At 36.5% G+C, this 26,786-nt stretch overlaps 1 protein-coding gene across 1 annotated transcript; it reads left to right on the top strand.

Annotated features, from left to right (window-relative positions):
• Nucleotides 1-195: 195 nt before the first annotated feature.
• On the top strand, nucleotides 196-26,567 carry LOC125236539 (ceramide synthase 6-like). Its single transcript, XM_048143380.1, has 8 exons — nucleotides 196-390; nucleotides 4,504-4,725; nucleotides 7,292-7,333; nucleotides 14,404-14,522; nucleotides 17,600-17,744; nucleotides 18,216-18,307; nucleotides 18,798-18,897; nucleotides 19,598-26,567. The coding sequence occupies exons 1-7, from the start codon at nucleotides 196-198 to the stop codon at nucleotides 18,805-18,807; spliced, it is 825 nt and encodes a 274-aa protein (XP_047999337.1). The 3' UTR covers nucleotides 18,808-18,897; nucleotides 19,598-26,567.
• Nucleotides 26,568-26,786: the final 219 nt, after the last annotated feature.

Here is a 26,786-nt window from a genome sequence, read left to right as displayed (position 1 = left end):
ATTTGCTAGACCTTAATGAAAGTACCATAAAGTCTCTAAAATAAAAAAAAGACCTTAGACCTTCTTATATCAAATAGTGCTTACCAATACCTTCAGATCATACTCTCGGAACATAATAATATAAAATTATGCACATGTCAACATTTAGACGAGGTTTGTTTTGTCCTTATACTTATCGATACAGTCCTTATTGACATGTCAGAGCGGCAAGTCGAGCGGTGGTGGCGCCTCCGCCGGTCCCAGGACAAGCCTTCAACGCTTGTCAAATTCTGCGAGAACGCTTGGAGATGCACCTTCTATCTGTACAACTTCTCCTTTGGACTATTCATCCTTTGGGACAAGGACTGGTTGTGGGAGATAGATTACTGCTACATCGGTTACCCTCATCAGGTAAGAACTATTTTGTGAATGTTATAATCCTAGCCTAGTGAACCTGGTTGCGAAGATCCTTGCAACCAACTACTCCCGAACAAAATGGATGTTCAGAATGAAGTAACAGGACACTACATGAGGATACACATTCACGACTTTCGTCATGTTTCTCTCCTTTGGACTGTGCATTCGCTGGGATAAGGATTGGTTGTGGGAGATAGATTATTGCTTCATCGAGTACCTCCATCAGGTAATAATTATTTTCTTAATGTAATAACATCCACCAGCATAAAATTTGTAGTAAAACTGTCAATATGACCCGGGTTCAAGCGACCATACCCGAACAAAATGGAAGTTCAGAGAGAGTTAATAGGACAATCAAAATAATTAGTGTTTGCCACTATGACCTTTAATCTAGTCGGTAGTGTTCCTGTCCTCAAGCAGGTCTTGGATTCAAGTCGATAGATGCGTGCAGTTTCAATCCATTTTCGATCTGAATGGTAGTTCAGAATACTGCTATCAACTTTAACTTTCTTTGTGGAGGTAGGTACGAAGCGAGTGGGTTTAACTTCTGAGTTCAAGCAGGAGGTTGTTATGGTACTCCCACACATGCTTGGCGTGACAGGAACAGCGCGATGGCATTGACATTACTCCGTCCCTGTCACTGTTATATAACATTTACAACAGCCAGTGTGGGAGTACCATTTAGTAACGCGCCGCATGCGTCTGTAGTCCTCCCGGACTGAATGAATGTTCAGCAGGGTTAGCACATGATTACCGCGAGAGTATCCCGCCGAGAGATAGACTACCCGTCCTTATGTCATTAATACAGTTAGAAGAAGACGTGTGATCTATCTCGCGGCGACATACTCCCGCGGCAATCATGTGCTAGGCCTACAGAGCGATACAATTGCCATAATTAACTATAAAAAAAAGTATAGAAAAAGTACAAGGGCATCTATGGTGAAAGAACAAATATCAATTTATAGAGACAAAAAACTGAATACGTAGGTATTCCAAACAGTTATAACCGAAGGTTGAATCAATAAAATACGTATCATTAATACATAGAGCCAATAGGTCGTTATTAAACATTAACTGAAATAGCCACCTGGTAAATTATTCATGCCTATTTTGTTGATATTTTTATCATAATGAGTGGGTAACCTTGACTCGGCTTCTTATTTAAAAACAAAGGTGTTTATTTGTGTACAGTAGCGTCCATACCGTTAAATTGGCAATTTAAAACTTTATTGCATAGATATAAGAACTATCGAAAGTCAGATTAAAAAATGCTTTTAGTACATTCGCACTCATTCTGGATATGAGTACATGTGTACTGAATCAGAGCCTCAGAGGGCCTGTCGCAAAACGCATTTTTTTTTCTGTGTAGCATATGTAGCTCAGTCGGCCCTCGTAGGTAATAATAATATTAGCGTTGATAATTTTTATTATTCGCATAAAAAAATCTACTCGCTCTAATTTGTGTCTATTTCTTTTTAAACAATAACAAATACCACACAAAGTATATATTTGAAGTTAATATGATTTCAGATTAATAAAATGAGGATATCTTCGATTAATTGTAGCTGTTTTTTGACGGAGGTCCATGTGACTCTACTCAGTAGTAAATTTGCACTGTATGAATATATCAGTAATCCTTACTAATGTTATAAATGGGGAAGTGTGTGTCTGTTTGTTTGTCCGTCTTTTACGGAAAACGGAGCGTCAAATTGATGTGAATTTTTAAGTGGAGATAGTTGAAACGATGGAGAATGACATAGGCTACTTTTTGTCTCTTTCTAACGCGAGCGAAGCCGCGGGCAAAAGCTAGTCAGTAATAAAATAAGTTCGTTGACTAGATATGGTCACATTTTTTTTGAATTTTGAAATAATTTAATTTTGTTTTAATATTTAAATAGTGTACTGATCGATTTAATACAAACCGAATTATATTTAACCGGCTAATTTGAAATATATCTGTTAATCTAATTTCCAGTCTGATAACAGTGCACAGTGATAACGTTAATGAAATCAAATTAATTACTTATTTATTTGTACTATTTCGATTAAGCGATTATTAATATTTACGCACTACTACGCATTAAATACATAACGTATGATAATGTGATAAGTGATAAGCATTCTAATATCAAAAAATAACATGTCTAAGAATTTACAATCAAATGAATCAGCTAATGCTAAGAAAGATAAGCTTGTATATGTTTGTAAAACGATAAGAATTTAGATTATTTTATAATTGAATTTTATGATTGCATTTTATATTGTTTTATAGTTGAATTTTATGTCTTAAAGTCACTTGGTAACATAATCGAGGCCACATCAGGTGTTTGTGTGTCAAAATTGAAAGGCGCCACATACTTGGATAAGTTATCTGGGATGACAGATAAATGGGCAGATTTTTATTTTGTAGTCTGTTTTTTTTCTTTCGAATGTCTAATTGTCTATCTATACTTTTTCTAATCAAAATCACGAGCTCTTTCAATTCCGCAGAAGAAACAAAATTACATTTAATTTCCACTGACTTACAATTTGTCATAGAACTTGTATGGCCGTAACTCAGAGGAAACTGAAATATTGTGACATTTTTGTCTCCTTTCAAGATATAAAGAGCTCATGAATCTGAATAAAAAAATAGTGAAATCGGCAACAAAGTTAAAAATTGGCCCAAATTTGCTTGTCAGTACTTTTATTTCCACAATTCAGCACAGGCTATAATAGTATTTGTTTAAGTAAACAAGAACAGTAGCGGCAATGTATTCGTCGGCATCATCAGCCGCCCACACGCCCGATACGTTTGAGATAAGCTCCGATTCGAAGACATTGCTAATTTGCGCAGCATGCAATGTCTCACTTAGTAATGATACTAATGGTAGGCAGGGGATTGTTTTTAGTTCAATTTAGTTGATATATAAGGTCCTAATTTATTAGATGCAGATACTTTTACAGCTGATAGTACTCGGTCTCTGGAGTATATTAAACCGTGAAACATTATAGCTTTTACGATGTTTTTTTGGAGAAAACGGAAAAACAAATTTGCTACGTAAAAACACCCTGTTTATGTGATTATTAAATGAAAACTCATTGAACAGATTCTAGTACCTCTTTTACGTACCACTTAACTGTAACTGGCCACTTCAATGACATGTGCAGTTTTCCCGCCGAACCTTTACGACATTTACAACAAACAATTGTTGACATGACAGACAGTATTATTGTGACATGTGATAATGCACATGATGATTTTTTTTAGACGAAATTATAATTAATTTTTTTGTTAGGAAAATGAAATCAAAAAAGTTACATGAAAAGATTTCTTAATTTATATTTAAAGTTAATTATTTTAATGTAAAGTATCATGTGTTAAAATATCTGCAACTAATAAATTAGGACCTTATATTTTAGCAGGGATGGGATGGTACACGCGACTGCAAAAATAACTATATCTGATTTTTATTTTATGTTCCATGTTCTTTCAGGGTTTATTAAATACATATGCTCACAAAATGACACTATGGTGGGTTCTGTTCTGTGTCATCGGACTTATAGAGAAGTTTTTATAGTAAATACCTTTTTTCATTTTATTTATATCATCCTATTTTTATGTTAATGGTTTTACCTGTTTTAAGCGGCTAATGTACGTCTGATAAAGATAACTTGAAACCGAACCAACTCAGCTTATTTAGCATGGCATCCATATTATAAATGGGAAAGTGTGCGTGTGTGTCTGTTTGTTTGTCCGTTTTTCACGGCAAAACAGAGCGACGAATTAACGTGATTTTTTAAGTGGAGATAGTTGAAGGGATGGAAAGTTACATAGGCTACTTTTCATCTCTTTCTAACGCGAGCGACGCCGCGAGATAGAGCTAGTTTTTAATAATAATAACAAAGTTCTGTAATCTTAACATTAGATAATCAATTAATCACAATATTCGATCGAAGTATGGCGTTTTAAATGACACTTTTTGACTTTATTATTTTCATGTTTTCTGAATTTATCTTCAACTCTACTGTGCTCTCTATACTGGGCATATTATAAAAAGTTTATCAAATAATTTTATGAAAATCGAGTCCGTTCCACCTACTAAGCTAAATCAACCAACATTCCAGGGCCTAACGACCGACGTATGGTGGTACTACATGATCTCCTCAGCCTTCTACTGGTCCCTGACCATGTCCCAATTCTGGGACGTCCGTCGCAAGGACTTCTGGCAGATGTTTGTCCACCACGTGGCTACCATCATGCTGCTGTCTTTCAGCTGGGTCTGCAATCTGCACAGGATCGGGACGCTGGTGTTACTGTCTCATGACTGCGCGGATATCTTCTTAGAGGTAAGTTTATCTGTGGAGTGGTCAATAAGCCACTGGTCCCACCGCGAGCTAGTAAGCTATGAGCTATCGGCTATAAAAACGAACAAAAGATAAGCACTCCAGTGCAAATAAAAGAGACACGGCGATTTTGATAGCTCACCGCTGGGTGAGTAACTATAAACATCGCCGTGTCTCTTTTATTTGCACGGAGGTGCTTATCTTTTGTTCGTTTTTATAGCCGATAGCTCATAGCTTATTAGCTCGCGGTGGGACCAGTGCCTAAGAGATAAATAAATTTGTTCTTTCATCTGCGAGCGGTACTACATATTTTTAAATTGAAGGAAAAAAAATCATACCTCCGGCAGGACTCCTGCGACCAAGCGGCTTTGCCGAAGCCGTCGCTATGACCAACTTAGCTACGGAGGCATGCTGGATGCGTGCGAATTTTTCATGCTTTCCCTCAACTCCCGAACGCCTTAGTGCATTTTCACATTATTCGATCCGATATCGGATGTCGGAAGGATTTCAATGGAAAAAATCCAAGTTGGCACCTGTACCTAATGTATGGGATATCGGATCGGTCGATCGATATCGGATCGGATAATGTGAAAACGCACTTAGGGTAGCGAATAGCGACATCAACCATTAAGAAGACGGAGATATGTGGATATCTGCCGGAGATGTGAATTTTTCAAATTTTCCTTTAATTTAAAAATAAGAGAAGAATAGTTTTGCGCTGATCTGTGATAAAATGAAAGAGGTTTCTGTCGAAATGGTATTAAAAGTAGGTGTATACAAGTAAAATAAGTCTCCGTATAGGTACTTAGGTACCTAGTACCATAGATTAAATATAAGAAGATCATACCATCCCATACATTAAAATGCGACCGCCTAAGAACGCACATACACTACACCACACATAGATGGCGCCACAAAAAAAAATGTCTTGTAGCTTTCGATTATACTTGTAGATAGCGTTAAGTGTCACTTTTGACATAGATTGGCGTTAAGGTTCACTTTGGACACTTAACGCCAATCTACAAATAATCGATGGCAACAAGGCATTTTTTTGTGGCGCCATCTATGTGTGGTGTAGTGTATGCGCGTTCTTAGGCGGTCGCATTTTAATGTATGGGATAATATGATCTTTTATTTATTTAATATATGCTAGTACTAATGATATTAAGATGCATTACATTCTAGAGTGTCTTAAATATGCTAGAGACATGCTAGAACAAGAAATATTTGTGTTATGTTATTAATTGAAAGTAAGTCCTTTTTATGAAGGTTGAACATTCTTCATTCTCATTTCCATTACTATATAGTAGTTTTCATATGTAGCTGTCCTAATTACTAATTATTTATTAAGCACAAAAAGTTAAAAATAAAGAAATAATTTAAGGTGTATAAAAAGTTTCACGATTAATTTAAACAAAAGTTGCGTACCTGATACAAACAACAATTAATATTTCTCAAATGAGGAGGCACACTGACATTTTATCCCGCTAGGCGGCGCCTGTGCAAAGTGTCTAGGCATGTCACTGTCATTCATATGTGAGAGAGAAAACAAATACCATCTTCTCGTTCTCACGTATGAAATTCTTTATCTGTGCAATGGACTAATAGGGTGGCGCCATCTGTTTTAACCTTTAAGTGTGCCTCCTCATTGCTGAAATGTAGAAAATCCGTTTCAACAGTTTATTTTTTCTTTTGGCTTCTAAAACTTTTTAGTGCACCTTGTACAAAGCTACTAGTACCAAATATTGTGTTTAAACAGACAAACACACTACCATCACTGCATATTTAGAAAATAGATCGTTCATATACCATTGCCATTTTATAGAATGTCGAATGGCCATAGACAGTCAACTAGAGGTCCAAACCGGTTTTTATTTTTGGAAAAATATATTAAAAAGTATGCATAAAATTAATGATTCAAAATCTGTTAGCGTTTTTCCTTATCCGAAATAATTAATACTCGATGTGGATTAGTTTGACATATTTTAATTTTATCAAAAGTAGATACATTTTTATTCTCATTTCCCCGCTAACCACGAACACTGCAAAGGGTTCGAAATGCGGGAATGGATTGTAAAATCTTAACTAGATATAATTAATTTGCCTCTTTTAATTTCGTCATGAGTTATTGCCTCGGTAACCAAAAACAGTATTAACTGTAACCGGTTACTACACAAGTAACCGGTTTTTCTAAATTCTTTGTACACGATATAATTAATTTACCTATCTTTATTTCATTTCGTACCGCGGTAACCAAAAACAGTATTAACTGTAACCGGTTACTACGCAATTAACCGGTTTTTCTAAATTCTTTATACACGATATAATTAATTTACCTATCTTTATTTCATTTCGTACCGCGGTAACCAAAAACAGAAATAACCGTAACCGGTTAATACGCAAGTAATCTTTTTTTTCTAAATTCTTTATACTCGGTATAATTCATTTACCTATCTTTATTTTATGATTGTTATGATTTCCCACCAAACCAAAACCAGTATCACCGTAACCGGTTAGTACGCGAGTAACCGGTTTGGACCCATGGTACCCATGAGATGTTTGATTCCAGCAAGCGACCATTGCGACGCGCTTGTGGCGCCGGCGAACATTTGTGAGTGCTCGACCCCATGTGACATGCCACTTACCGCCATTACGTGTACAACCGATTTTATATACGTCTGTCTCCCCAAACATATCGACACCGAATCGGCTTTCGCCGGACAAAAATCGGTCGTTCTCGTTAGGGACCGTCCACACTCAAGAGACACATGTCCACCGACGCGGAACGGACGTCAGCGCTAGGCCGCCTGAATATAATTTAAAAAACGTCTCCTCAGTACATTTTGTATAGGAAAGACGTAAGACGCGCCCCTAGGCGGCGCGGCGCGCGCCAAGCGACGCGTCGCCTGGGGCGCCAAGCGACGTCCCTTGCGCGTCCTTCCTATACGAAATGTACTGAGGAGACGTTTTTTAATTTACATTCAGGCGGCGTGGCGCTGACGTCCGTTCCGCGTCGGCGGACATGCGTCTCTTGAGTGTGAACGGTCCCTTAGTATGAACATGCGTACGGATGCGTTCAGCGTAGACGACGCGTAAGCGTCTTCATACTAACGATTTTTGGTCAGCTAGAGCCAATTCCACATCGACAGGTTTGGGGAAACCTTAACTATTTAGATACAGCACGGCATCGGCAAAAAATGTAATAGATAAAATACATCTGATTTCTCAGAATTTAAACATTCTGTGGTAACCCTAAAACTAATAATTTTCGGTTTTGAAGTTTAGAATTACTTTAGAACGGGATTAAAAAAAATACTTTAGCCTTTTTTCCGTGTAAGAATCGAAAATGAGAACAGTCTTGTATTATAAATATAAACCCAGAAAGTTAAGTTCTGAGAAAAAATGGTATTTAATACTTATATTCAATCATTCAATCAAGTCACTTATTTTATCGGTTTGACAAGTGACATGACAATGACAATTTGCTCTACTTGTACCTATTATAAAACAAATACATTTTTTTTAAATATTTGTGGCACTTAAAAAAAACATTGAATATTTTTGCTTAAATCATTCATACGGAATTAAAACTGCAAGACCTAAATAAAACTTCTGAACCACCGATGTATTTACGAAATGTTAAAATGACAACAATGAGGAGTCAGTAAAACATTCCAATAATTTTGATCTGACTGCTGTTTTTTTTTTCAACGTTTGGCGTGCAAGAAAAGTGTGCAAGTCAAAAGTTAAAGAATAAAGATTTTTTTTTCGTGATTGACACCATTTGTGTTGAAGTTTAATAGATCAAGAGCCCAGGCCCGCCAGACCTTCCTCAAATTCTCAAGGATGAAACTTTGGGACAATGTAGAGTTCACATCGGCGTTTAATGTGTGCATATTTTCTAGTTCGGCCCATCGGCCAATTTTTTGCTATCAAGTGATGAAGGTGAAAAAAAAAGTGCTTACTTTCCTTAAATTCTCAAGGCTGATTTTTATATATGTGTTAGAGGACGTTGTTAGAAATTGGTTATCATCAATGCCAGACCGTTTCCGCCGGCCATAACTTTTACCAGACGCGACAAAGTTGGCAAAAAACGACTCTAACTTACCTCATTTTCTCAAGCCTGATTTTGATATATGATACGCAGGGACCTATAACTAGACCGTTTGTAAGCAGCCAGACCAATCGGATGGACCCAACCATCCGCCAGACCGACTTAAAGTTTCGATATGAGCATTAGTAGAATTGAAATATTCCGGGTCTATAAAAGCTAAAAAGTCTAAAAACTTGAATTTTCTACATTAAGCTACGTGTATATTGTATACTTGACGTAATAAGCGACTTTCAAAAATTTTACTTCTAAGGAAATAAAAAAATGAAAGTTTATATGTGGTGCAAGATTAATTTTAAGCTATGAATTTTATTTACACTGCGTAAGTACATGTGTATTTTATTATAAATATAACTTTTACCAGACGCGACAAAGTTGGCAAAAAACGACTCTAACTTACCTCATTTTCTCAAGCCTGATTTTGGTATATGATACGCAGGGACCTGTAACCAGACCGTTTGTAAGCAGCCAGACCAATCGGATGGACCCAACCATCCGCCAGACCGACTTAAAGTTTCGATATGAGCATTAGTAGAATTGAAATATTCTGGGTCTATAAAAGCTAAAAACTTGAATTTTCTACATTAAGCTACGTGTATATTGTATACTTGACGTAATAAGCGACTTTCAAAAATTTTACTTCTAAGGAAATAAAAAAATGAAAGTTTATATGTGGTGCAAGACTAATTTTAAGCTATGAATTTTATTTACACTGCGTAACTACATGTGTATTTTATTATAAATAAAAGAAGAAAAGTAAATTAAACTTTTTTTTCGGTCGTCGAACAAGGTGGTTTATCATCAACCCCGTTGTAACCCATGTCGCAGATGCTGAATTTTCAAACACGAATACATTTTTGGCATTCTTCAAATACATGTATGCCGTTATAAAAAGTTTAGAATACTTTACGTGTGTACACAACATATACACTTATACTTTCCACCTCATTTTAACTGAACTTATATAAATGCTTAAATAACTTTTGTAGTATGCGAGGGATTTGACATTATATGCAACATACACATAGTGCCTTTATACATAGTGTGAGGTCCCTCGCCCACAAATTAAAAAGGATCGATCTTAAAACTAATTTTAAACCACCTTGTTCGACGACCGAAAAAAAAGTTTAATTTACTTTTCTTCTTTAAATTTATAATAAAATACACATGTACTTACGCAGTGTAAATAAAATTCATAGCTTAAAATTAATCGTGCACCACATATAAACTTTCATTTTTTTATTTCCTTAGAAGTAAAATTTTTGAAAGTTGCTTATTACGTCAAGTATACAATATACACGTAGCTTAATGTAGAAAATTCAAGTTTTTAGCTTTTATAGACCCAGAATATTTCAATTCTACTAATGCTCATATCGAAACTTTAAGTCGGTCTGGCGGATGGTTGGGTCCATCTGATTGGTCTGGCTGCTTACAAACGGTCTGGTCACAGGTCCCTGCGTATCATATACCAAAATCAGGCTTGAGAAAATGAGGTAAGTTAGAGTCGTTTTTTGCCAACTTTGTCGCGTTTGGTAAAAGTTATATTTATAATAAAATACACATGTACTTACGCAGTGTAAATAAAATTCATAGTTAAAAATTAATCTTGCACCACATATAAACTTTCATTTTTTTATTTCCTTAGAAGTAAAATTTTTGAAAGTCGCTTATTACGTCAAGTATACAATATACACGTAGCTTAATGTAGAAAATTCAAGTTTTTAGCTTTTATAGACCCGGAATATTTCAATTCTACTAATGCTCATATCGAAACTTTAAGTCGGTCTGGCGGATGGTTGGGTCCATCCGATTGGTCTGGCTGCTTACAAACGGTCTGGTTACAGGTCCCTGCGTATCATATATCAAAATCAGGCTTGAGAAAATGAGGTAAGTTAGAGTCGTTATTTGCCAACTTTGTCGCGTCTGGTAAAAGTTATGGCCGGCGGAAACGGTCTGGCATTGATGATAACCAATTTCTAACAACGTGCTCTAACACATATATAAAAATCAGCCTTGAGAATTTAAGGAAAGTAAGCACTTTTTTTTTCACCTTCATCACTTGATAGCAAAAAATTGGCCGATGGGCCGAACTAGAAAATATGCACACATTAACCGCCGATATGAACTCTACATTGTCCCAAAGTTTCATCCTTGAGAATTTGAGGAAGGTCTGGCGGGCCTGGGCTCTGGGTCTATAATAAAACCTCCCACTTTTTCGCTTACCATAAAAACGAGATTCGCTTGTTTCTTTGTACAAATGTGAGTGTGCACGGGAAAACGTCCCACTTTCTCGATTGCTATAAAGCCGTTTTGTCAGTTTATTTATATAAAGATACAATTAAATCTCGCCTTAATGGTAACCGACAATAGGCATCGGAAACTACGCGTCTCTGTGGTGCAGATGGGGATGGCGTGAGTCTGCGGAGTGCCAGTGTGGCCACTTAGATCAGACGGTGCACCACATAGTCTTCGAGTGCCCCATCACCAAGTTTAGCGGAAAAATGGCTGATCTTAAGACACTTTCGACAAATGCCGTTGAATATCTTAAATCTAGTATTTTAAAAATTTAAGTAGAGAACAATCTGTAAGCCATACGATAAATAAATAAATAATAGGGGAAGTTTTACTATACACACTCACAAATAGTCTTGCAAGGAGTATCTACTTATGCCAATCGACAAAGTGGGGCGTTTAGGTACTAAACATCTAACGGTGAAAAAAGAAAATTTCTTCTATGTTATTACCAGTGCTAAAGACCTCTATATGTCGTACCTTTTTTCGTTTTTTTTTCTAGTTTACGTGTTACGTCGACCGAATTGTCATTGTCAATAACGTCAATAGTCGACCGGCGAAATAATTGCCCAAATTGAGGATTCGGTTGAAATAATCGATGTGATATGTGATTTTTTGTCGCTTTGCTTGTCTTGTTGCCGTGTCCGCTGAACGTTATCCCTTTCACTCTCTTGTCAAGTGACATAGACAACACCGATACTTAAAAATACAAACGGGACTTACGTAAAACTATATTCTTAAACCAACCTCCGACGTTTCAAGGACGGCATTGTCCCTGTAGTCTCGGAGCAAACTGGCTAAAGTTGACATCAACATTTTCTAGCTGTACGAGTTTTTCGAACTACCCGCATGTCAACAAGTAGGTACTCAGGACAAGAGTCTCAGGACCAACTGCGGGTCGCTCGAAAAACTTGTACAGCTAGAAGATGTTGATGTCAACTTTAGCCAGTCTGCTCCGAAATTTCGAGAACAATGCCGTCCTTGAAACGTCGGAGGTTGGTTTAAAAAATAGTACGGGATTAAGTCCCGTTCGTAATTTAAGTACGAGTATGTGTTAAAAATCGTGAAAGTTTAAATCAGTGTAACACCGATGTAGTTTTAAATTTGGTGTGTAGTAAGTAGTTATATGAAATCGGTTGGAAGCAATCATTTGCCCAATAACCTCACCTAATGTTACTTAGTAACACATGTGGTGGTTTTTCAGTCTAATCATTTATGCAGGTGTTTTTTTAATAGGGAGAATGCAGTTTTACTTAGTTTTGTACTTTGTCTTCTATAATTGTTTAGTTAGGTATTGAGGAAGGAAATTAGAAACTAACCATATGTATTTTAGAATTAACCTAAGTTCTTTTAAGAATAATGAAATAAGCAGGGTTGAAATATAAACTTTGAAATTACTTATAAGTAATAATCTACCGACCGCGCCAGTCAGTCTACTAACATTACTAACAATTATTTATTCAAGCCAAATTTATAGAAAGAAACCGATTTTTATATAGAACTGTACGATTCTGTACATTTGAAAAAAAAAAAGTTTTTATTGAAGTTTTTGTTAATAACTTTTTTACAGGTTTGTTATTATTTTAGAACTGAATTTGTGATTTTTTATATCTTATTTATATGAATTAACGCTTATATTGAGTTTACTGGGTGTATGATTGGACCTAAGGCAGCCCTGCTTGGATTTAGGTGCGGAAGAGTGTGCATGTTTACTCACATACATATTCTCGTAAGACTAAACTATATTCATTTAATCTATTTACGTCATTAAGGCACTGTGGTCACCAAAAATGATTAATCGATGACGATATCTCGCGATAGAAACGAATAAAAAATAGTCGCTCCCGTGTACATAAATAAAAGAGACGAGATGATAGCGAGACACAACGGGTGTGACACTACTAGATAAGATCCGGAACGAATACGTTAGGGGAAGTTTTAGAGTTGCACCAATAATCGACAAGGTCAAATAAAAGCGCCTTAGATGGTACGGCCACGTCCAAAGACGCGAAGAAGACCACCCGGTGAGGTTGACTTTGAACCTGCCTATAAACCGACCACGTGGAAATGGCAGACCACCCACCACTTGGCTGACGACGGTCGAAAGAGACCTTAAAGAAGCTCAAATTGACACAAACGCCGTACAAAATCGTGCTCATTGGAGATTGCGGACGAGGAGGGCCGACCCTAAGTAAATAAATAGGACTAACGGTGTAGGAGAAAGAAGAAGAGATGATATGATAGCGAGAGCGACTTATAGTTCGTCTTCGTCGCCGAGTTATGAACTATGACTTGCTCGCTGTCTCTTTTATTTACACGAGATCGACTATCTTTAGTTCGTTTCTGTCACCAATAGCTCATAGCTTACTCGCTTTGGGGGGGGCAGTGCCTAAGAGACTGGTATTTTGCTCGCGTCGAATACCACTCTGATTTCACATAATGTAGAATTGTAGACTCCTAGCTGTCCATAAGGTAATGGTGGGGAATATCATGTGGAAGTCTTACAAGGATATGATGCCATTGATGAAACTGAGGCAAGGTTAGCATGCCTATGAGCCGACTTGAGGGAGAGGAACGGACAACGCATGTTAGATTAGAGATCCTTGTGAGTTTCGGAAAGTTATGTTTAGTTGTAAATTCATCGTTTTGTTAAGAATTGATGGCAATGGCAGATCAAATTCTACTCTAGTTTTTGTAACAGTCCCGTTAGTTTTTAATATTTGTTGGAATTTCATATGAATAATGCACCAGCTCCTTTAGCACAACTTTCCTTATTGCACAACTTTTATTATTACCAACTTGAAGTCGCGCTTGAAGTATGGACTCCCGCGCGACAATGCAAGTTGTGCTAGAGAGACAGAAGTATAAGGGCCCCTTTGGGTTTGGAATGCCACATATGGTCTTAATCTGCTTTTTTTATTTTACAGAGGTGCTTTCGGAAAGCCTTTTTTTGAGAGATTAGGAATTATTCTCAGTTTCTGACTATCGATAATAAAACGTTATCACATGTTGCTCTTTAAACAAATGTTTTAAATGAAACCCAGCGTTCTTAAAAAACTATTAGTAAATGAACTGATTATAAAAAAAAAACTTCCCAATACAAAGTACACAGTTTTTGTTGCAAAGGTTTTACTATTGCTCTGCCGTGTCTATATATGTCGTTTCTATTAATAATGCTAAACTTAACCGAGCAACCCGCAAGGATCTCTAAGTCCCAACAAACCCACCACCCTTCCCCCCCCCTCCCTTCGCTCGCTATGTAACTCATATTTTTACAGGCAGCAAAGGCGGCCAAGTACGCCGGCTACCAAAGGTTCTGCGACTGCGTATTTGCCGTGTTCACCTTGCTCTGGATCGTGACGAGACTGGGGATATTCCCTTTCTATATCATTTGGAGGTAAGCCAGTATGTTAGGATCATAACGATCGACCACCCCTTCTCGGTTACCTCACAGTTGCCGCCTGTCAAAAACGCGAACAGTCGACCTGTCATATCTTATACTCATACAAGCATAGTACACGAGCTTAGAATGTGTGCTAGGAACGAGCCTCTTTCATCTTTTCTTTTCTCTTTCAATTAAGTCCTTGTTATTGCCTGAAACACAGGAACTATCCTAGCTCAGGCATTTGTATAAATCATCCCTTGTAAAATTCTTAGTCTTTAAGAAAAACCAATGTACACTTATGTTATTCATAATAAATTATTTCTATTTCTATTCTATTTCTATATATTTGATCGCCAGTGTCCGAGATGTGCTAACATCGTGGTTTGCGTGGACGAACGGGCACGCGATGTCGATGCGATGCGACGCGGCGCGATGAAATCAAACCTTCGATCTCTATGGAAGTGTTTTAAGCGGGCGACGTCGATGAACTATAGGCGATGCGATGTGACGCGACATGACGGCGACGCAACCACGCAAGGCACGGTGTTAGCCAGCCTAGCCTAAGTGACAATCGTTGACGCTAATACGAGGCGACCGAAAGGCAATTGGCTCTGTCGCGCTGATACGAAGGAGTGACAGAGACTGCTAGCTTCGAAACGCCACGGAGCGTAAGCGATTGTTACTTTGCCTACTTAGGGTCTCCCCTATCGACGCAGAATCGGCTCTCGCCGACCAAAAATCGCACGTTAGTGTATCTAGGCCACCAGCGCTTGTCAATAGATAGATAGATAAATACTCTTTATTGGCACACCTCAGCAAAAGATACAGTGGAAACAAAACAAATGATTATAAATAGAGGCAGACAACAGGCGGTCTTATCGGTAAAGAGCTATCTCTACCAGACAACCTTTGGGTAGCGGAAATAAAAAACATAATCAAAAAGAGTAGGTGCTTCGAAATAAAAAATCATAATTATTGTAATTTCCAACACACAGATTGAATAAACATACACATATAAGAGAATATAAATAGACTTACATAAACATACTTAAATAGTAATATACAACAAGCCAGATATATAGTATCAAACCAAAAATATACAGCAATTATACCAACCACAAAGTAAAAAAAAAATAGCAATACGATCACTAAGGTCAATGTGCTGAGAAAATGTCCTTCATTTTTTAAAGACACACACGGGTCGATAAAGACACGAACGCGATAAAATAACATTATTACCGTTTCTCCAACGTTTCGGCCAGGTTGCACTAGCCGTGTTCGCGGAAGACTGACGTCCCAGCGAAATGTCAATGGAAATGTAAACAACACCAAACTACCCGATATTCATTAGACTTATATTGACCGGGATATAGACCGTGATTACCTTTTTGATTTTTGTCGAGCTCCCGATATTTCGACACAGTTGCATGCATCATGATCACGGAAAATCATTGGATCGAGTTGCATAGTCCTAAGGTAATTTCGACGGAACGCCACTACATACCGAGATTGGTAAGAGAAGCCATTGAGATTCACAAATATAAAAATTTCAATCGTGAGGATGGCTTCAAACTATCTAATTATGGAATCCAGTGATTTGTTTGTGTAAAAAACCGGTGAAGTCAGAATTGAACAAACGTAGTGACACTGTGAGTGTAGTGTGTTTGGTTGGACAGACCATCGAGTGTGAACGCGACCAGTGGTAACGCTGAAAGTGAACGCAGCCGACGCGCGCGAAGGAGGGTAGATCGCGCGCTGTCTATACAACTTTAACATCCACCCGCCTTCGTCAGTTTTCCGTGATCATGATGCATGCAACTGCGTCGAAATATCGGGAGCTCGACAAAAATCAAAAAGGTAATCACGGTCTATATCCCGGTCAATATAAGTCTGATGTAAATAACCGTGAATCATTCAAAACTCTTACCCGATATTCGTTTTTATAAATGTTCGGGGTAGACAAAATTGATTTACCCGTATTTGTTTAATGTTTATTGTCCACCGCACGACACAACACTCCCAGTATCCGCGCACAGGGGACCGATTTTTGAATCTCGAACGCATGAATTCGCCGTTCGAAAGTCTGTGGAAAAGAACGTAATTCTATTTTTGAATAACCTAACCCACAGAGAACCTCCTATAGAGTGGCAGTCTTGTCATATTTGGTTCGCGATACGAGTCACCAGTGTTTGGGGTGCGAGGAGCGGGCGGGGAATGTGTTAAGCGCGCTGTGATTGGCCGTTTCAAGGACGGCGGGCAGTCGCGCCAGATGAAAAGGGACAGAAGTATGACTGTCCCTCTACTGACGCGTAAGTGGCCAATGTAAGTTGACCTATGCCGGCTCTGAATAAATTATAAATATGACTTATTTGTGGAATGTAATGCCGTCTGTTTTTAAATTTGAGCTTCTTGTTACCTTTCCACACCATTTCACACTACAGGTGGACATCTTTAAGGCATCAAAATACCCTTTTCCAATTTTTTTGTGCGAAAAACACGCGCTGCTTTCGGGTCTGTTACTTGGTCGATACTGATCGGGCACGGCGAGCGCCCGCGCTTATATCAGTGCAAATACTAGGAAGGCTGGCCACAGCGAGTCGTCTTGTAATAGATGTCTATAGGGGTTGGTCTGTGACCTAACCACAAAATTAAAATTTTGAAAAAACCCCCGACCGCGACATAGTGGACCGATTTTCATGAAACATGGCTAAGAACACTCCCGACTAACTCAGCTTTCAAACAAAAAAAACTAAATCGAAATCGGTTCACCCGTTCGGGAGCTACGGTGCCACAGACAGACACACACACAGACAGACAAACAGACAGACAGACAGACAGACAGACACGTCAAACTTATAACACCCCGTCGTTTTTGCGTCGGGGGTTAAAAAGGACGGCTAGTAATCTTAAATCTATTGGTAAGACCACTTGTTTTTGATCCCATTTGTAGAATTTAAATCGCTAGTGGAGATATTATTGAACGAAATTCACGAAATCGAATAGTCGACGTTCAAAAATCGGCTCCCTGGTCCGACTTCTCTCGAGTTTTTCTCAAATGTTTCCATTAACATTTTGCCGTATAATTTCAGTACATCGATCCGCGCGCCGATGCTGCTCCCCTTATTCCCGGCCTACTACATCTTCAACTCGCTACTGTTCCTGCTACTTGCCCTGCATATGGTGTGGACGTGGCTCATCCTGCAAGTCGCGTATAAGACCATCAAGTCTGGACAGGTGGGTGATCTATATCAATACCGGTATTTCCTGGTAACCGGTATTTCGCTAATATTTGAGCGAACTTTTTCGTATTGTAAGCGACCGGTGGCGGTTTATAAACGAGTTTATTAAATTGCTTATTTAACGGTTAATGGTTATTTTTTCAACCGGTAATGTTTAGCAGAAGGAACCGATTTTGAAAAGAATACAACTGTGCTTACTGTTAGCTCCATTCGCGGATTCATGGGGTCATGACCCCCTCCCCTGCAGACTGTCCATACAAATTGATCACGTGACCCCCTCCCCCCACTCCGCTTGGGGCCTTGGCTGGGCACACACATTGACTATGAGATCCCCCTCCGACGTTTCAAGGACGGCATTGTCCCCGTGGTCTCGGAGCAGAGTTGTTTAAAACAGTAATACGCGATTAAGTCCCGTTTGCAATTCGTGTCTAAAAATCGTTAAAGTTTATAAATTGACATTTTTCAGATGGAGGGTGACATTCGCAGCTCGAGTTCCGACATTAGCGACAGTTCGCACTACTCCAACCACAGCACTCCCAACCGGGTCAACAATAAAAAGTAACTTTCTTTCTATATTTCTTAAATTAATATGATGTTTCACTTATAATTCACAGTTTATATGTATCGACTTAATGAGTATAGGTTGTCTTTGTGTTACCATAAAATTAAATATAACAAGATCATACCATCCCATACATTAAAATGCGACCGCCTACGAACGCGCTTACACTCCACCACACATAGATGGGGCCACAAAAAAATGCCTTGTTGCCACCGATTATTTGTAGATTGGCATTAAGTGTTAATTCCGAGCCGTAAATCTATGTCAAAAGTGACACTTAACGCCATCTACAAGTACTTATAATCGAAAGCTACAAGACATTTTTTTTGTGGCGCCATCTATGTGTGGTGGAGTGTAAGCGCGTTCGTAGGCGGTCGCATTTTAATGTATGAGATGGTATGATCTTGTTATATTTAATTTATGGTGTTACTTAGTCAATTATGAAACCTAAGAAATCCTTTAAAAAAACTTATTTATCTGTTACAGAGACACATAAAGCATGGCGCGCCGCCGCTTACACCGGCGCGTTCTTGACTGCTGACAATGATGTACGTACCGCACATCGGCTTCACTTTAACATTACTTCGACTCAACCACAGTATAAGGATAAATCAGTAGTTAATCTCCGGCAGCGGCGACGCGGTCGTTACTACTGCGCAAGGTCACGCAGGGTTGTACCTGTGCTACTGTCCTACTCGTAGTAACTGTGTATGGCGCTATGCTAGTACCAACGCTCTTTCTACCTTTTTATCTAATAAAGATTCAAGTACGTGTTTGTTTCTTAAATACTGACGAAATCGTATTTACATAAAATGTTTGAATAGATGTTTGCACAATATTTAAGTAGGTACCAAACTTTCGAGCTAGATCGCAGCATCTACCTAAATATCGTTACAGATAAATCTTTATTGATTTTAATGTGTCATTCTAGCTTTAAATCTCACTTTTACGCCATTTACGTAAGCTATAATGTACCTAACACTGCAAAAATATAACAACCACTTACTTTTCTGGGTGTCTAGGAATTCTAAAGAACATTCTGACATTTCCGCATTTTGAGAACTGTTCTCCATACACCCATAAACACTACAGTAACGAAAATATGTCTTCGGTGCTGACGTCATTTTCTCCCGAACTCAACACGTCAACACAGCGCGCGAACGCGGCCCCGACTGTCCAGCCCAATACTTACCAGTTTCGCATGGATTTGGTGCATATGGAGAGTAGTTTTCGACACACCGCGCGGAGTGAAGTTTGTTAGAAGAGTTATTACTGCTTTATACTGTGACTCAACTCATTGATTACGACACGGTCAAGGTTTTAACATTTTGACCGCCGTAGTCCGATATATTAGACTATACTTGCCAAAAAAGAGTCGAAATATAACTTTTTTTTTATCATAACCACAGTATAATAAAGAGTACTATCGTACAGTATGGCCGCTCCCGCTCCTCGCTGAAAGTGCCGCCCACCCCCTCTCGGGACTTTACATAGACGGTAGCGCCCTTATTATTTTCTACTCTTGTTTGCTAGGCTGTATGTCCAGTTCATTTTGCTGAATTCTGATAAATAAGAAAAATCTTCGTATAATTTCGTACAGTCAAAGTAAGTGACAGAAATATGTATACACGACTTTATGACTTACATGTTAAAGTTGTGGATACACATTTTAAGACCTTGACTGTACCTACTGACTGTACGACGTACGAGTATGGAAAATTCTAAGCGGTTAAAAGGTTAAATATGGACACGGACAAAGTCCTTCAAATATGTATACGCGACCTTATAACCACGTATTAAGGGAGTGAGTACATATTTTAGCTGCTTTGTCTATATATGTACTAAGACTATTCCGGTACCGGTTACTTTTACCATGACAAAAACCGGTTTTTCAATTTAGAATAAAATAGTGTTGGGTAAAACCGGATTAGAAATATGGACATGTTATACAATTATTCTGGTTTTAATTCGGTTACATTTATGAAATATGAGCATAAACTGTTGTGTTATAAACGTGATATAGGTATGACAGAAAAAGTGAACAACGGCGCTAGGGTTAACAAATCAAATAATTTGATTTGTTTAATGGTTGTAATAAAATATTGTATTTTTACTAAAGGCGACCTGTCTAGGGAAACTAGTTAGACACTGGTCCCGCCAAACGCGAGTAATGAGCTATGGATGATAGACACGAACAAAAGATATTCGCTCCCGTGTAAATAAAAGAGAGCGAGCGATTGAAAGTTCATCGCTCGGCGAACTATAACTCGCTCTCGCTATCATCGCGTCTCTTTTATTTACACTTGAGCGACTATATTTTCTATCGTTTCTATCGCCGGTGCCATAAGCAATAGATTGTACGATTAAACGTGAAAAAAAAAACATTTTTAGTTGGATTATCGCCGTCCTAATTTTTGACTTAAAACAAATTGACTTACCTCAATATTTTTTATTTTCGTGTACATATTTTGCCGTACTTAATTTTTGTATACTTCGTATAGTTCTATAGAATGTTCTGTTTTCAATGTTACGTTATAAAAACGTTTTAAAAGTAGCTGGTGCAGCGGTTAGATAAATATTAGTATAAATTCACGATTAATAAAACCGACATATCGTCACTACTTTGAAAAAAACTTGTATCTTCTTCTGTCAATGAAAAGAAAATTGTAGTAAGTATGTATGGAATGCATATAGACTTACTGCGTTTTAACTTTGAGGAGAAGCATGAGATACGAGATTTTTTCAAAGTAGTGACGATATATTATTATAATAAAAGGCTATGACAGTATGTGTGTAACTGAACAAAAACTTAGATATTGTTGATAAAAGAACAAAATGGTTTCGTAAGATTTTTTTTATTTTTATTTAGTTGGTGAAGAGAAATACTTATGATTAATCTTTCTTTTATGTTAATTTATAAGAAAGGTCTGGTTGTAGTAACCTTATATCGATAAAAACTGACCCTTACTAGTTTATAAATTAGGGAAACTGTAAAGTAACCCAAAAATTATCCTAATATTAATTATGAATAGGAAATCGCACGATTGCCTTACCTTGTTAAAGGCATTTCGCAGGTTACCCTTTTACAAATATAAGTCATAATAATATGCTGTGGATAGTTAGCTATTGGAATTGGTACTAAATATTACATAATAATTAATAATGAACGTAATAAAGTCATGGTACATCAAAATAAATGTACAAGTGAAACATTTTTATCGTCACCATGTCAAAATATTTACATTAGGTTACAAAAATATGACCAGCAAAATTCATTGCCTAAAATTATTACGAAATGTAAGTATGTAGTAAAATTATTAAAGTTTATTTTCTGAAAAAATCTGACGTGAGAAATGAGAAAAACCGGTTTTAAATGTTAACCGGTTCGTCAGATGTGAAAAACCGGTTTTTAATTTTAACCGGCTCAGCCAGTTATGTTCTATGACAACTTTTCAATTATAATTTTCTCTAAAACAACGAAGCCTATTTTGGCATTTATATTTAAAAAATATAGTTAGTGTACATATTTCATCACATATAAGTTATTTTATGTAATATTTTAACTCTATCGCGCCTATTCATTAGAATTTACTAATTCTATTCTCTGTCACTTAATGAAGTCACAAAATACTGCTTTTGCACTACTATTCTGTGATTATTTTATACTACGTGTCTCAATTTTTTATTGGTTAAGGGACTTAAATTCCGTTGCCTTATAAAAATAAGTTTAAAATTATTTGTCTACTTACTGGCAATCAAACTTAATTGAAATTATGGTAACTTTACGGTAACGGTTTATGTGATATTTTTCGGTTTAAAATTATAAAAATTGTATTTTAAATTGTCGGAAACGGTCAGTTTTATAAATATTCTATTGGATGGGACCACGTATTTGAAATTTAGCTGCACGCTTCCATATTTAAATGTACTAATATTTCCTTATTACACATATTGCTCACTTATCAAGTGTCTAAAATAATTTCGTTTGTTATCTGCCTCTATATTAGATAGAAAATTAGAATAATATTTAGTTTCAGTCAAAAGGCGACCAATGTAACGTTTATTGTAATGTTGGGAATAATCGGTATACATTTTTTTTTGGTTGGTAGAACGTCATACCTAGTGCAAGAACTCATATTCGTACACAACTATACGTATATTGTTAACCCAGACTCAGTAAAAAAGGAAGAACGTCCTTCCCTAAGTAGAATATATCACAGACGCAAGAGATAAAGTGACAGAAAACATGCTTTCTCCTCGTGTATTCTGTTTTCGAAAACTCTTGGTTCGTGGATGCTCGGTTAGCGGGGGGCGTGCGGTGTGCAAGTCAAACAATTGAAGCTCATACAAGTGTCCTGAGTGCTGCATAGCGTGCACAAGGGCCACCCCGCCCCACTGCACGCCGCCAACCGAGCGTCCACTCAGAGCTCACACTTGAAGTGACAGAAAACGTACTTTCTTTTCCCTGTGGATTCAATTGTTTTCGAAAACTTAGATACACTTTGTTAATGGCGTAATATTTATAATCATCCATAGAGTTTATTAAAAACTACGTAAATAATTCATAAGTTCGGTGTCAAAAGTGGTACATTGGTGCCTTTCTCACCTGGTTGTATATTAAATAAACCCTTTAATTCCAAAGAGTGAGATATTTGGTAAAATTATTTACCTGTATTCGTTAGAGCTAATAGATTTTATGACATGAGTAATTAAACTATATCCCTATCAAAACGGTTTTCTTAGAGCATTAGAGTTATTTCCTTAAAAATTGCTAGATTAGATAGAAGCTTGATTCGTGTTATAATGCCTCGAAGTAACTATGAGTTATTCTTTAAGAAATGTCTGAGCTTATGAACAAAGCAAAAAAGGGCCTCTCATGACTTAACGATATAATTATATCACTTGTTTGACATAAGAACTTGTATCAAACGAGTTGTTGAATAATTAGACTAAGAGTTGTGGTCTCTGATACTAGATAGTCAAGTAGATAGGTAATTTTATTTATTTCTTGGTTAGTGCCTTTTACACGCAACGCATTGAAATCATTCCTTTAGAGTACGATGGTGATAAAATTGCTAACCTATCGATAAATCTAAAATTAACTATGGTTTTAGGTGCGTATGTCAGATATAATGGTTTGCATCGTTTTAATGTATTATTGATATTCAGAATTAAAAGGAATAATTTCATGTTTCCAAGTGAGCAAAAAAATCCAATATCCAAAATGTTATTAACTAACGGGTAATTCATTCTTATGATTCTGCAATTCGAAGAAAAAAATCTTTAAACGGAGCTTACAGAGTTACTCTTTCTTCTTCTGAATACCATGAAAGCCTTATTCTAATATTGTCTCATACTTATATTCAAGTTTTATCTTTTGGATACATGACAATTTGTCACGAGCAGTGACAAAGAAACAATAACCCGAGGGTTAACCCACCATTTTATATGGAATTTGACAGTTGACAGCACACTAACCCTGAGTTAAGCGGGTGGTGCAAGTGGCCCTTAAAGGTTACTGAAAAACAAATTATTGAATAAAGCATTGCAGTTATGCAATGGTCAGATAGGTACCTATTTTTGAAACTAGTGTACCGCCCAAATTTCCGTTAGTGTAGTCATAAAAATTGCGCTTTGGTCCAAGGTTCGGTTTTAAAAACTACAGAATACATAAATCTTCTGTTTCTGAAAATCCATAGTAAGGCTCTCTTAACGCTTGGCATCTCTTTAAGTCCTGTTAAGGTTGAATTTATTATATGATCAATACATTTAGTGACGTAATAAAATAACCCATTGGCCGCGTTGAAACTGCGAACCGAAACCGGTTATCCTATAGGAAATACCGGTTTTTCTCTAGGAAATACCGGTTTCGCTCACCGGTTTCAGTGTAACAAATTAATAGCTGTCTTTATCTATGTATATTTTTATATGTAACAAACGCACCATTGAAACTTAAGTGCATAAATTAATATAAGTGTTCATGTTAACATCAAATTCATATCATTACTATAAATATCTACATACATAGGTGCTATTGCTTAAGAAAATGATTTATTTAAACTATGCTAGTGAAAAGTACAACTTTGCATATTAACGAAATACGAAACAGTTTCATGAACACATATTTGGGATAGCTAAGAACCAAGATATTGGTAAAATTAAATAATGTGACAAATAAAATAAAAAGAACTTTCTCGTATAATCTCTTGCTAGAGTTCGAAAAAAGTAACAAGTAGATTTTCCAAAGTTGTAGTAGAAGTTCTCGTAGCTAAATAGTATTTTAATAATCCAAAAGTCTGCTTTTTAAATATTTTAGTTTATGGCCTTGAAACGTCAAACCCCTTAGGCCTCGCACTAAGATTAAATTAGTTCTATGTTATTTATTGTTACGCAGATAAAACACCCAAAGATATGCTTAAAGAAAGCTTAGGAATTGTTGTAGGATAAGAATTTTATAAAAAAAAAATGTAGGTAAAATTGTTTCGTTCCTAAGTAAAAGGTATACATTGATTATAAGAGTTGATATGTCCCTTGAGGTCCAATCATGAAAACAGGAAATCGTTTTTTTTTATCTGCATTTCGAATAAGCAAGAGAGGCAATTAAAGAAAATTAGATTTTATATTTTCGCCGAAGCCCCCTATGACTAAAAAGGAAGGATATTCCTTATAAATTCCACACTAAAGATGAAATATCAACTCATATTTATTCAAAATTTGGTACCTTTTGTGTATGAACGTCATATTTATGTATTATTATGTGCTTTAGTCTCCAGTAGCCTAAATAAATTTATAATTTTAGTTTGTAAAACAAGTTGCCTCATTTTTTGTCAAGATTTAGAACAAATACAGATAAAAATCTATGAAAATATTTATACTGTGAATGACATGTAAATATTATTTTAAAAGGCCACGTCAGTGCTAATCTTAGCTCTAAGAATGAAGTCTAGTATTTTTTTAAATAAAAATTCTGTAATGTCAGAAATTTATGAAATTATAGTTATTTAGGTTTTTTAATAATTATGAGTGTTGATTGTTAATTTCTTGTTTAAATTTTATGAATGTTTTAACTATGGCCTGTATAGTTGTTTTTTTAATTGTCATAAATAATATTGTCATTTTATTGAATTAATAGGTATTTTAGTTACAACCGCGTACTGTACAGACGCTTTAACCATCTATCTAAATATTAAAAAGAGAAATGTAGCTTTCCATTTTAGAAGGATCCTTATGCTAATATGCTTCAAATATAAGAAGGTCCTTTCGAACAAAAAATCTGATAAAAATATCTTTATTGTACATGAAGCATATACATATAAGGAGCCTTCTTTCATGAAAAGCTACAAATCATCTTTAATAGTTTCGTGCCTTCAAAATATGTTGTTATTAGGAAAGTTAATATGATTTCAATAATGATGTTACTTATTGATAGAAATTCTACTTAAGCGTGTTTTTTCACGACAGTTTTTATACGCGTTCTCGAACAAGGATGGCTACCGCGATTATCGAAATTCGAAGGTCAAATACATCCCTATATAGCTCTTAGGTCTACTAATTATTATGCCTAGACTATACCTATATATATCTATCTATCTATGTGTGATATGCTGCACTCGCACATTGAAAGTGTTGAAACGTCCGACGAAACATTGCATAAATTATAAGGTGGCAACACTTGTCGTAATTTACCCCATGTAAAAAAAAAGATACAACAATGGGTTTCATACTTTCTGAAAACTTTCTTTTTGGGTTTTTTCTTTTGAATACGGTTTTTTTTATAACACCTAAATAACCAAATATGTTTCTTTTATGCTCTTGATGTAGGGTAAATTAAATAATGTATTTAGGTAACAATTTCGCATTCTAAATTTACCTAAAATAAATGAATATACCAAGGAACAGAAAATAATGAAATATTAACGGTATTTTTTGTATTTAGAAAAAAACGGTTCCGAGACTTAGATGACACTATTTTTAAAATTGCACAATTTCTTGTCGGACAGTGTGATTAATCACTACAGTATTTCGGTGACTCACGGTAGCCTCCCTGTACAAATTTAAATTGACTTATGTTGTCGTTTTCGCGTTAAAAAACATCTGTGGAGAGTTGTTTACTTGATCTCTGTTGTGTTGCGTTTTGACACTATGTTTCAAGTTTACAGATATGTGGTTATTTTTATTATCAGAAGAATATCGGTGTTTGTTTATGGTTAAATTGCATTTGTATTGGAATATTTAATACACAATTCGACACCTCTATACATTTTTTTATTATTCCCTGCGCGTGGACAAGATGCCAATATTCCCCGTAGCATATCATAGTTATATCCCAGCGTTTTATTAATGTAACAGAGCCATTTGCATTTCCTTCGACAAGACTTGACGCTTTAACGATTGTCATCTTGTCTCCGCTGTTTGTGTAGCTGTAGTCAGTCCCTTGAACATTTTGGCATAAATGTAAAGGGTCACGATAACTCC

This window comes from Leguminivora glycinivorella, chromosome 19 (genome assembly GCF_023078275.1).
Source record: "Leguminivora glycinivorella isolate SPB_JAAS2020 chromosome 19, LegGlyc_1.1, whole genome shotgun sequence".
Classification (NCBI taxonomy): domain Eukaryota; kingdom Metazoa; phylum Arthropoda; class Insecta; order Lepidoptera; family Tortricidae; genus Leguminivora; species Leguminivora glycinivorella.
The sequence above is the reverse complement of the archived record's forward strand: the minus strand, read 5'-3'. Positions and strand labels throughout refer to the sequence as shown.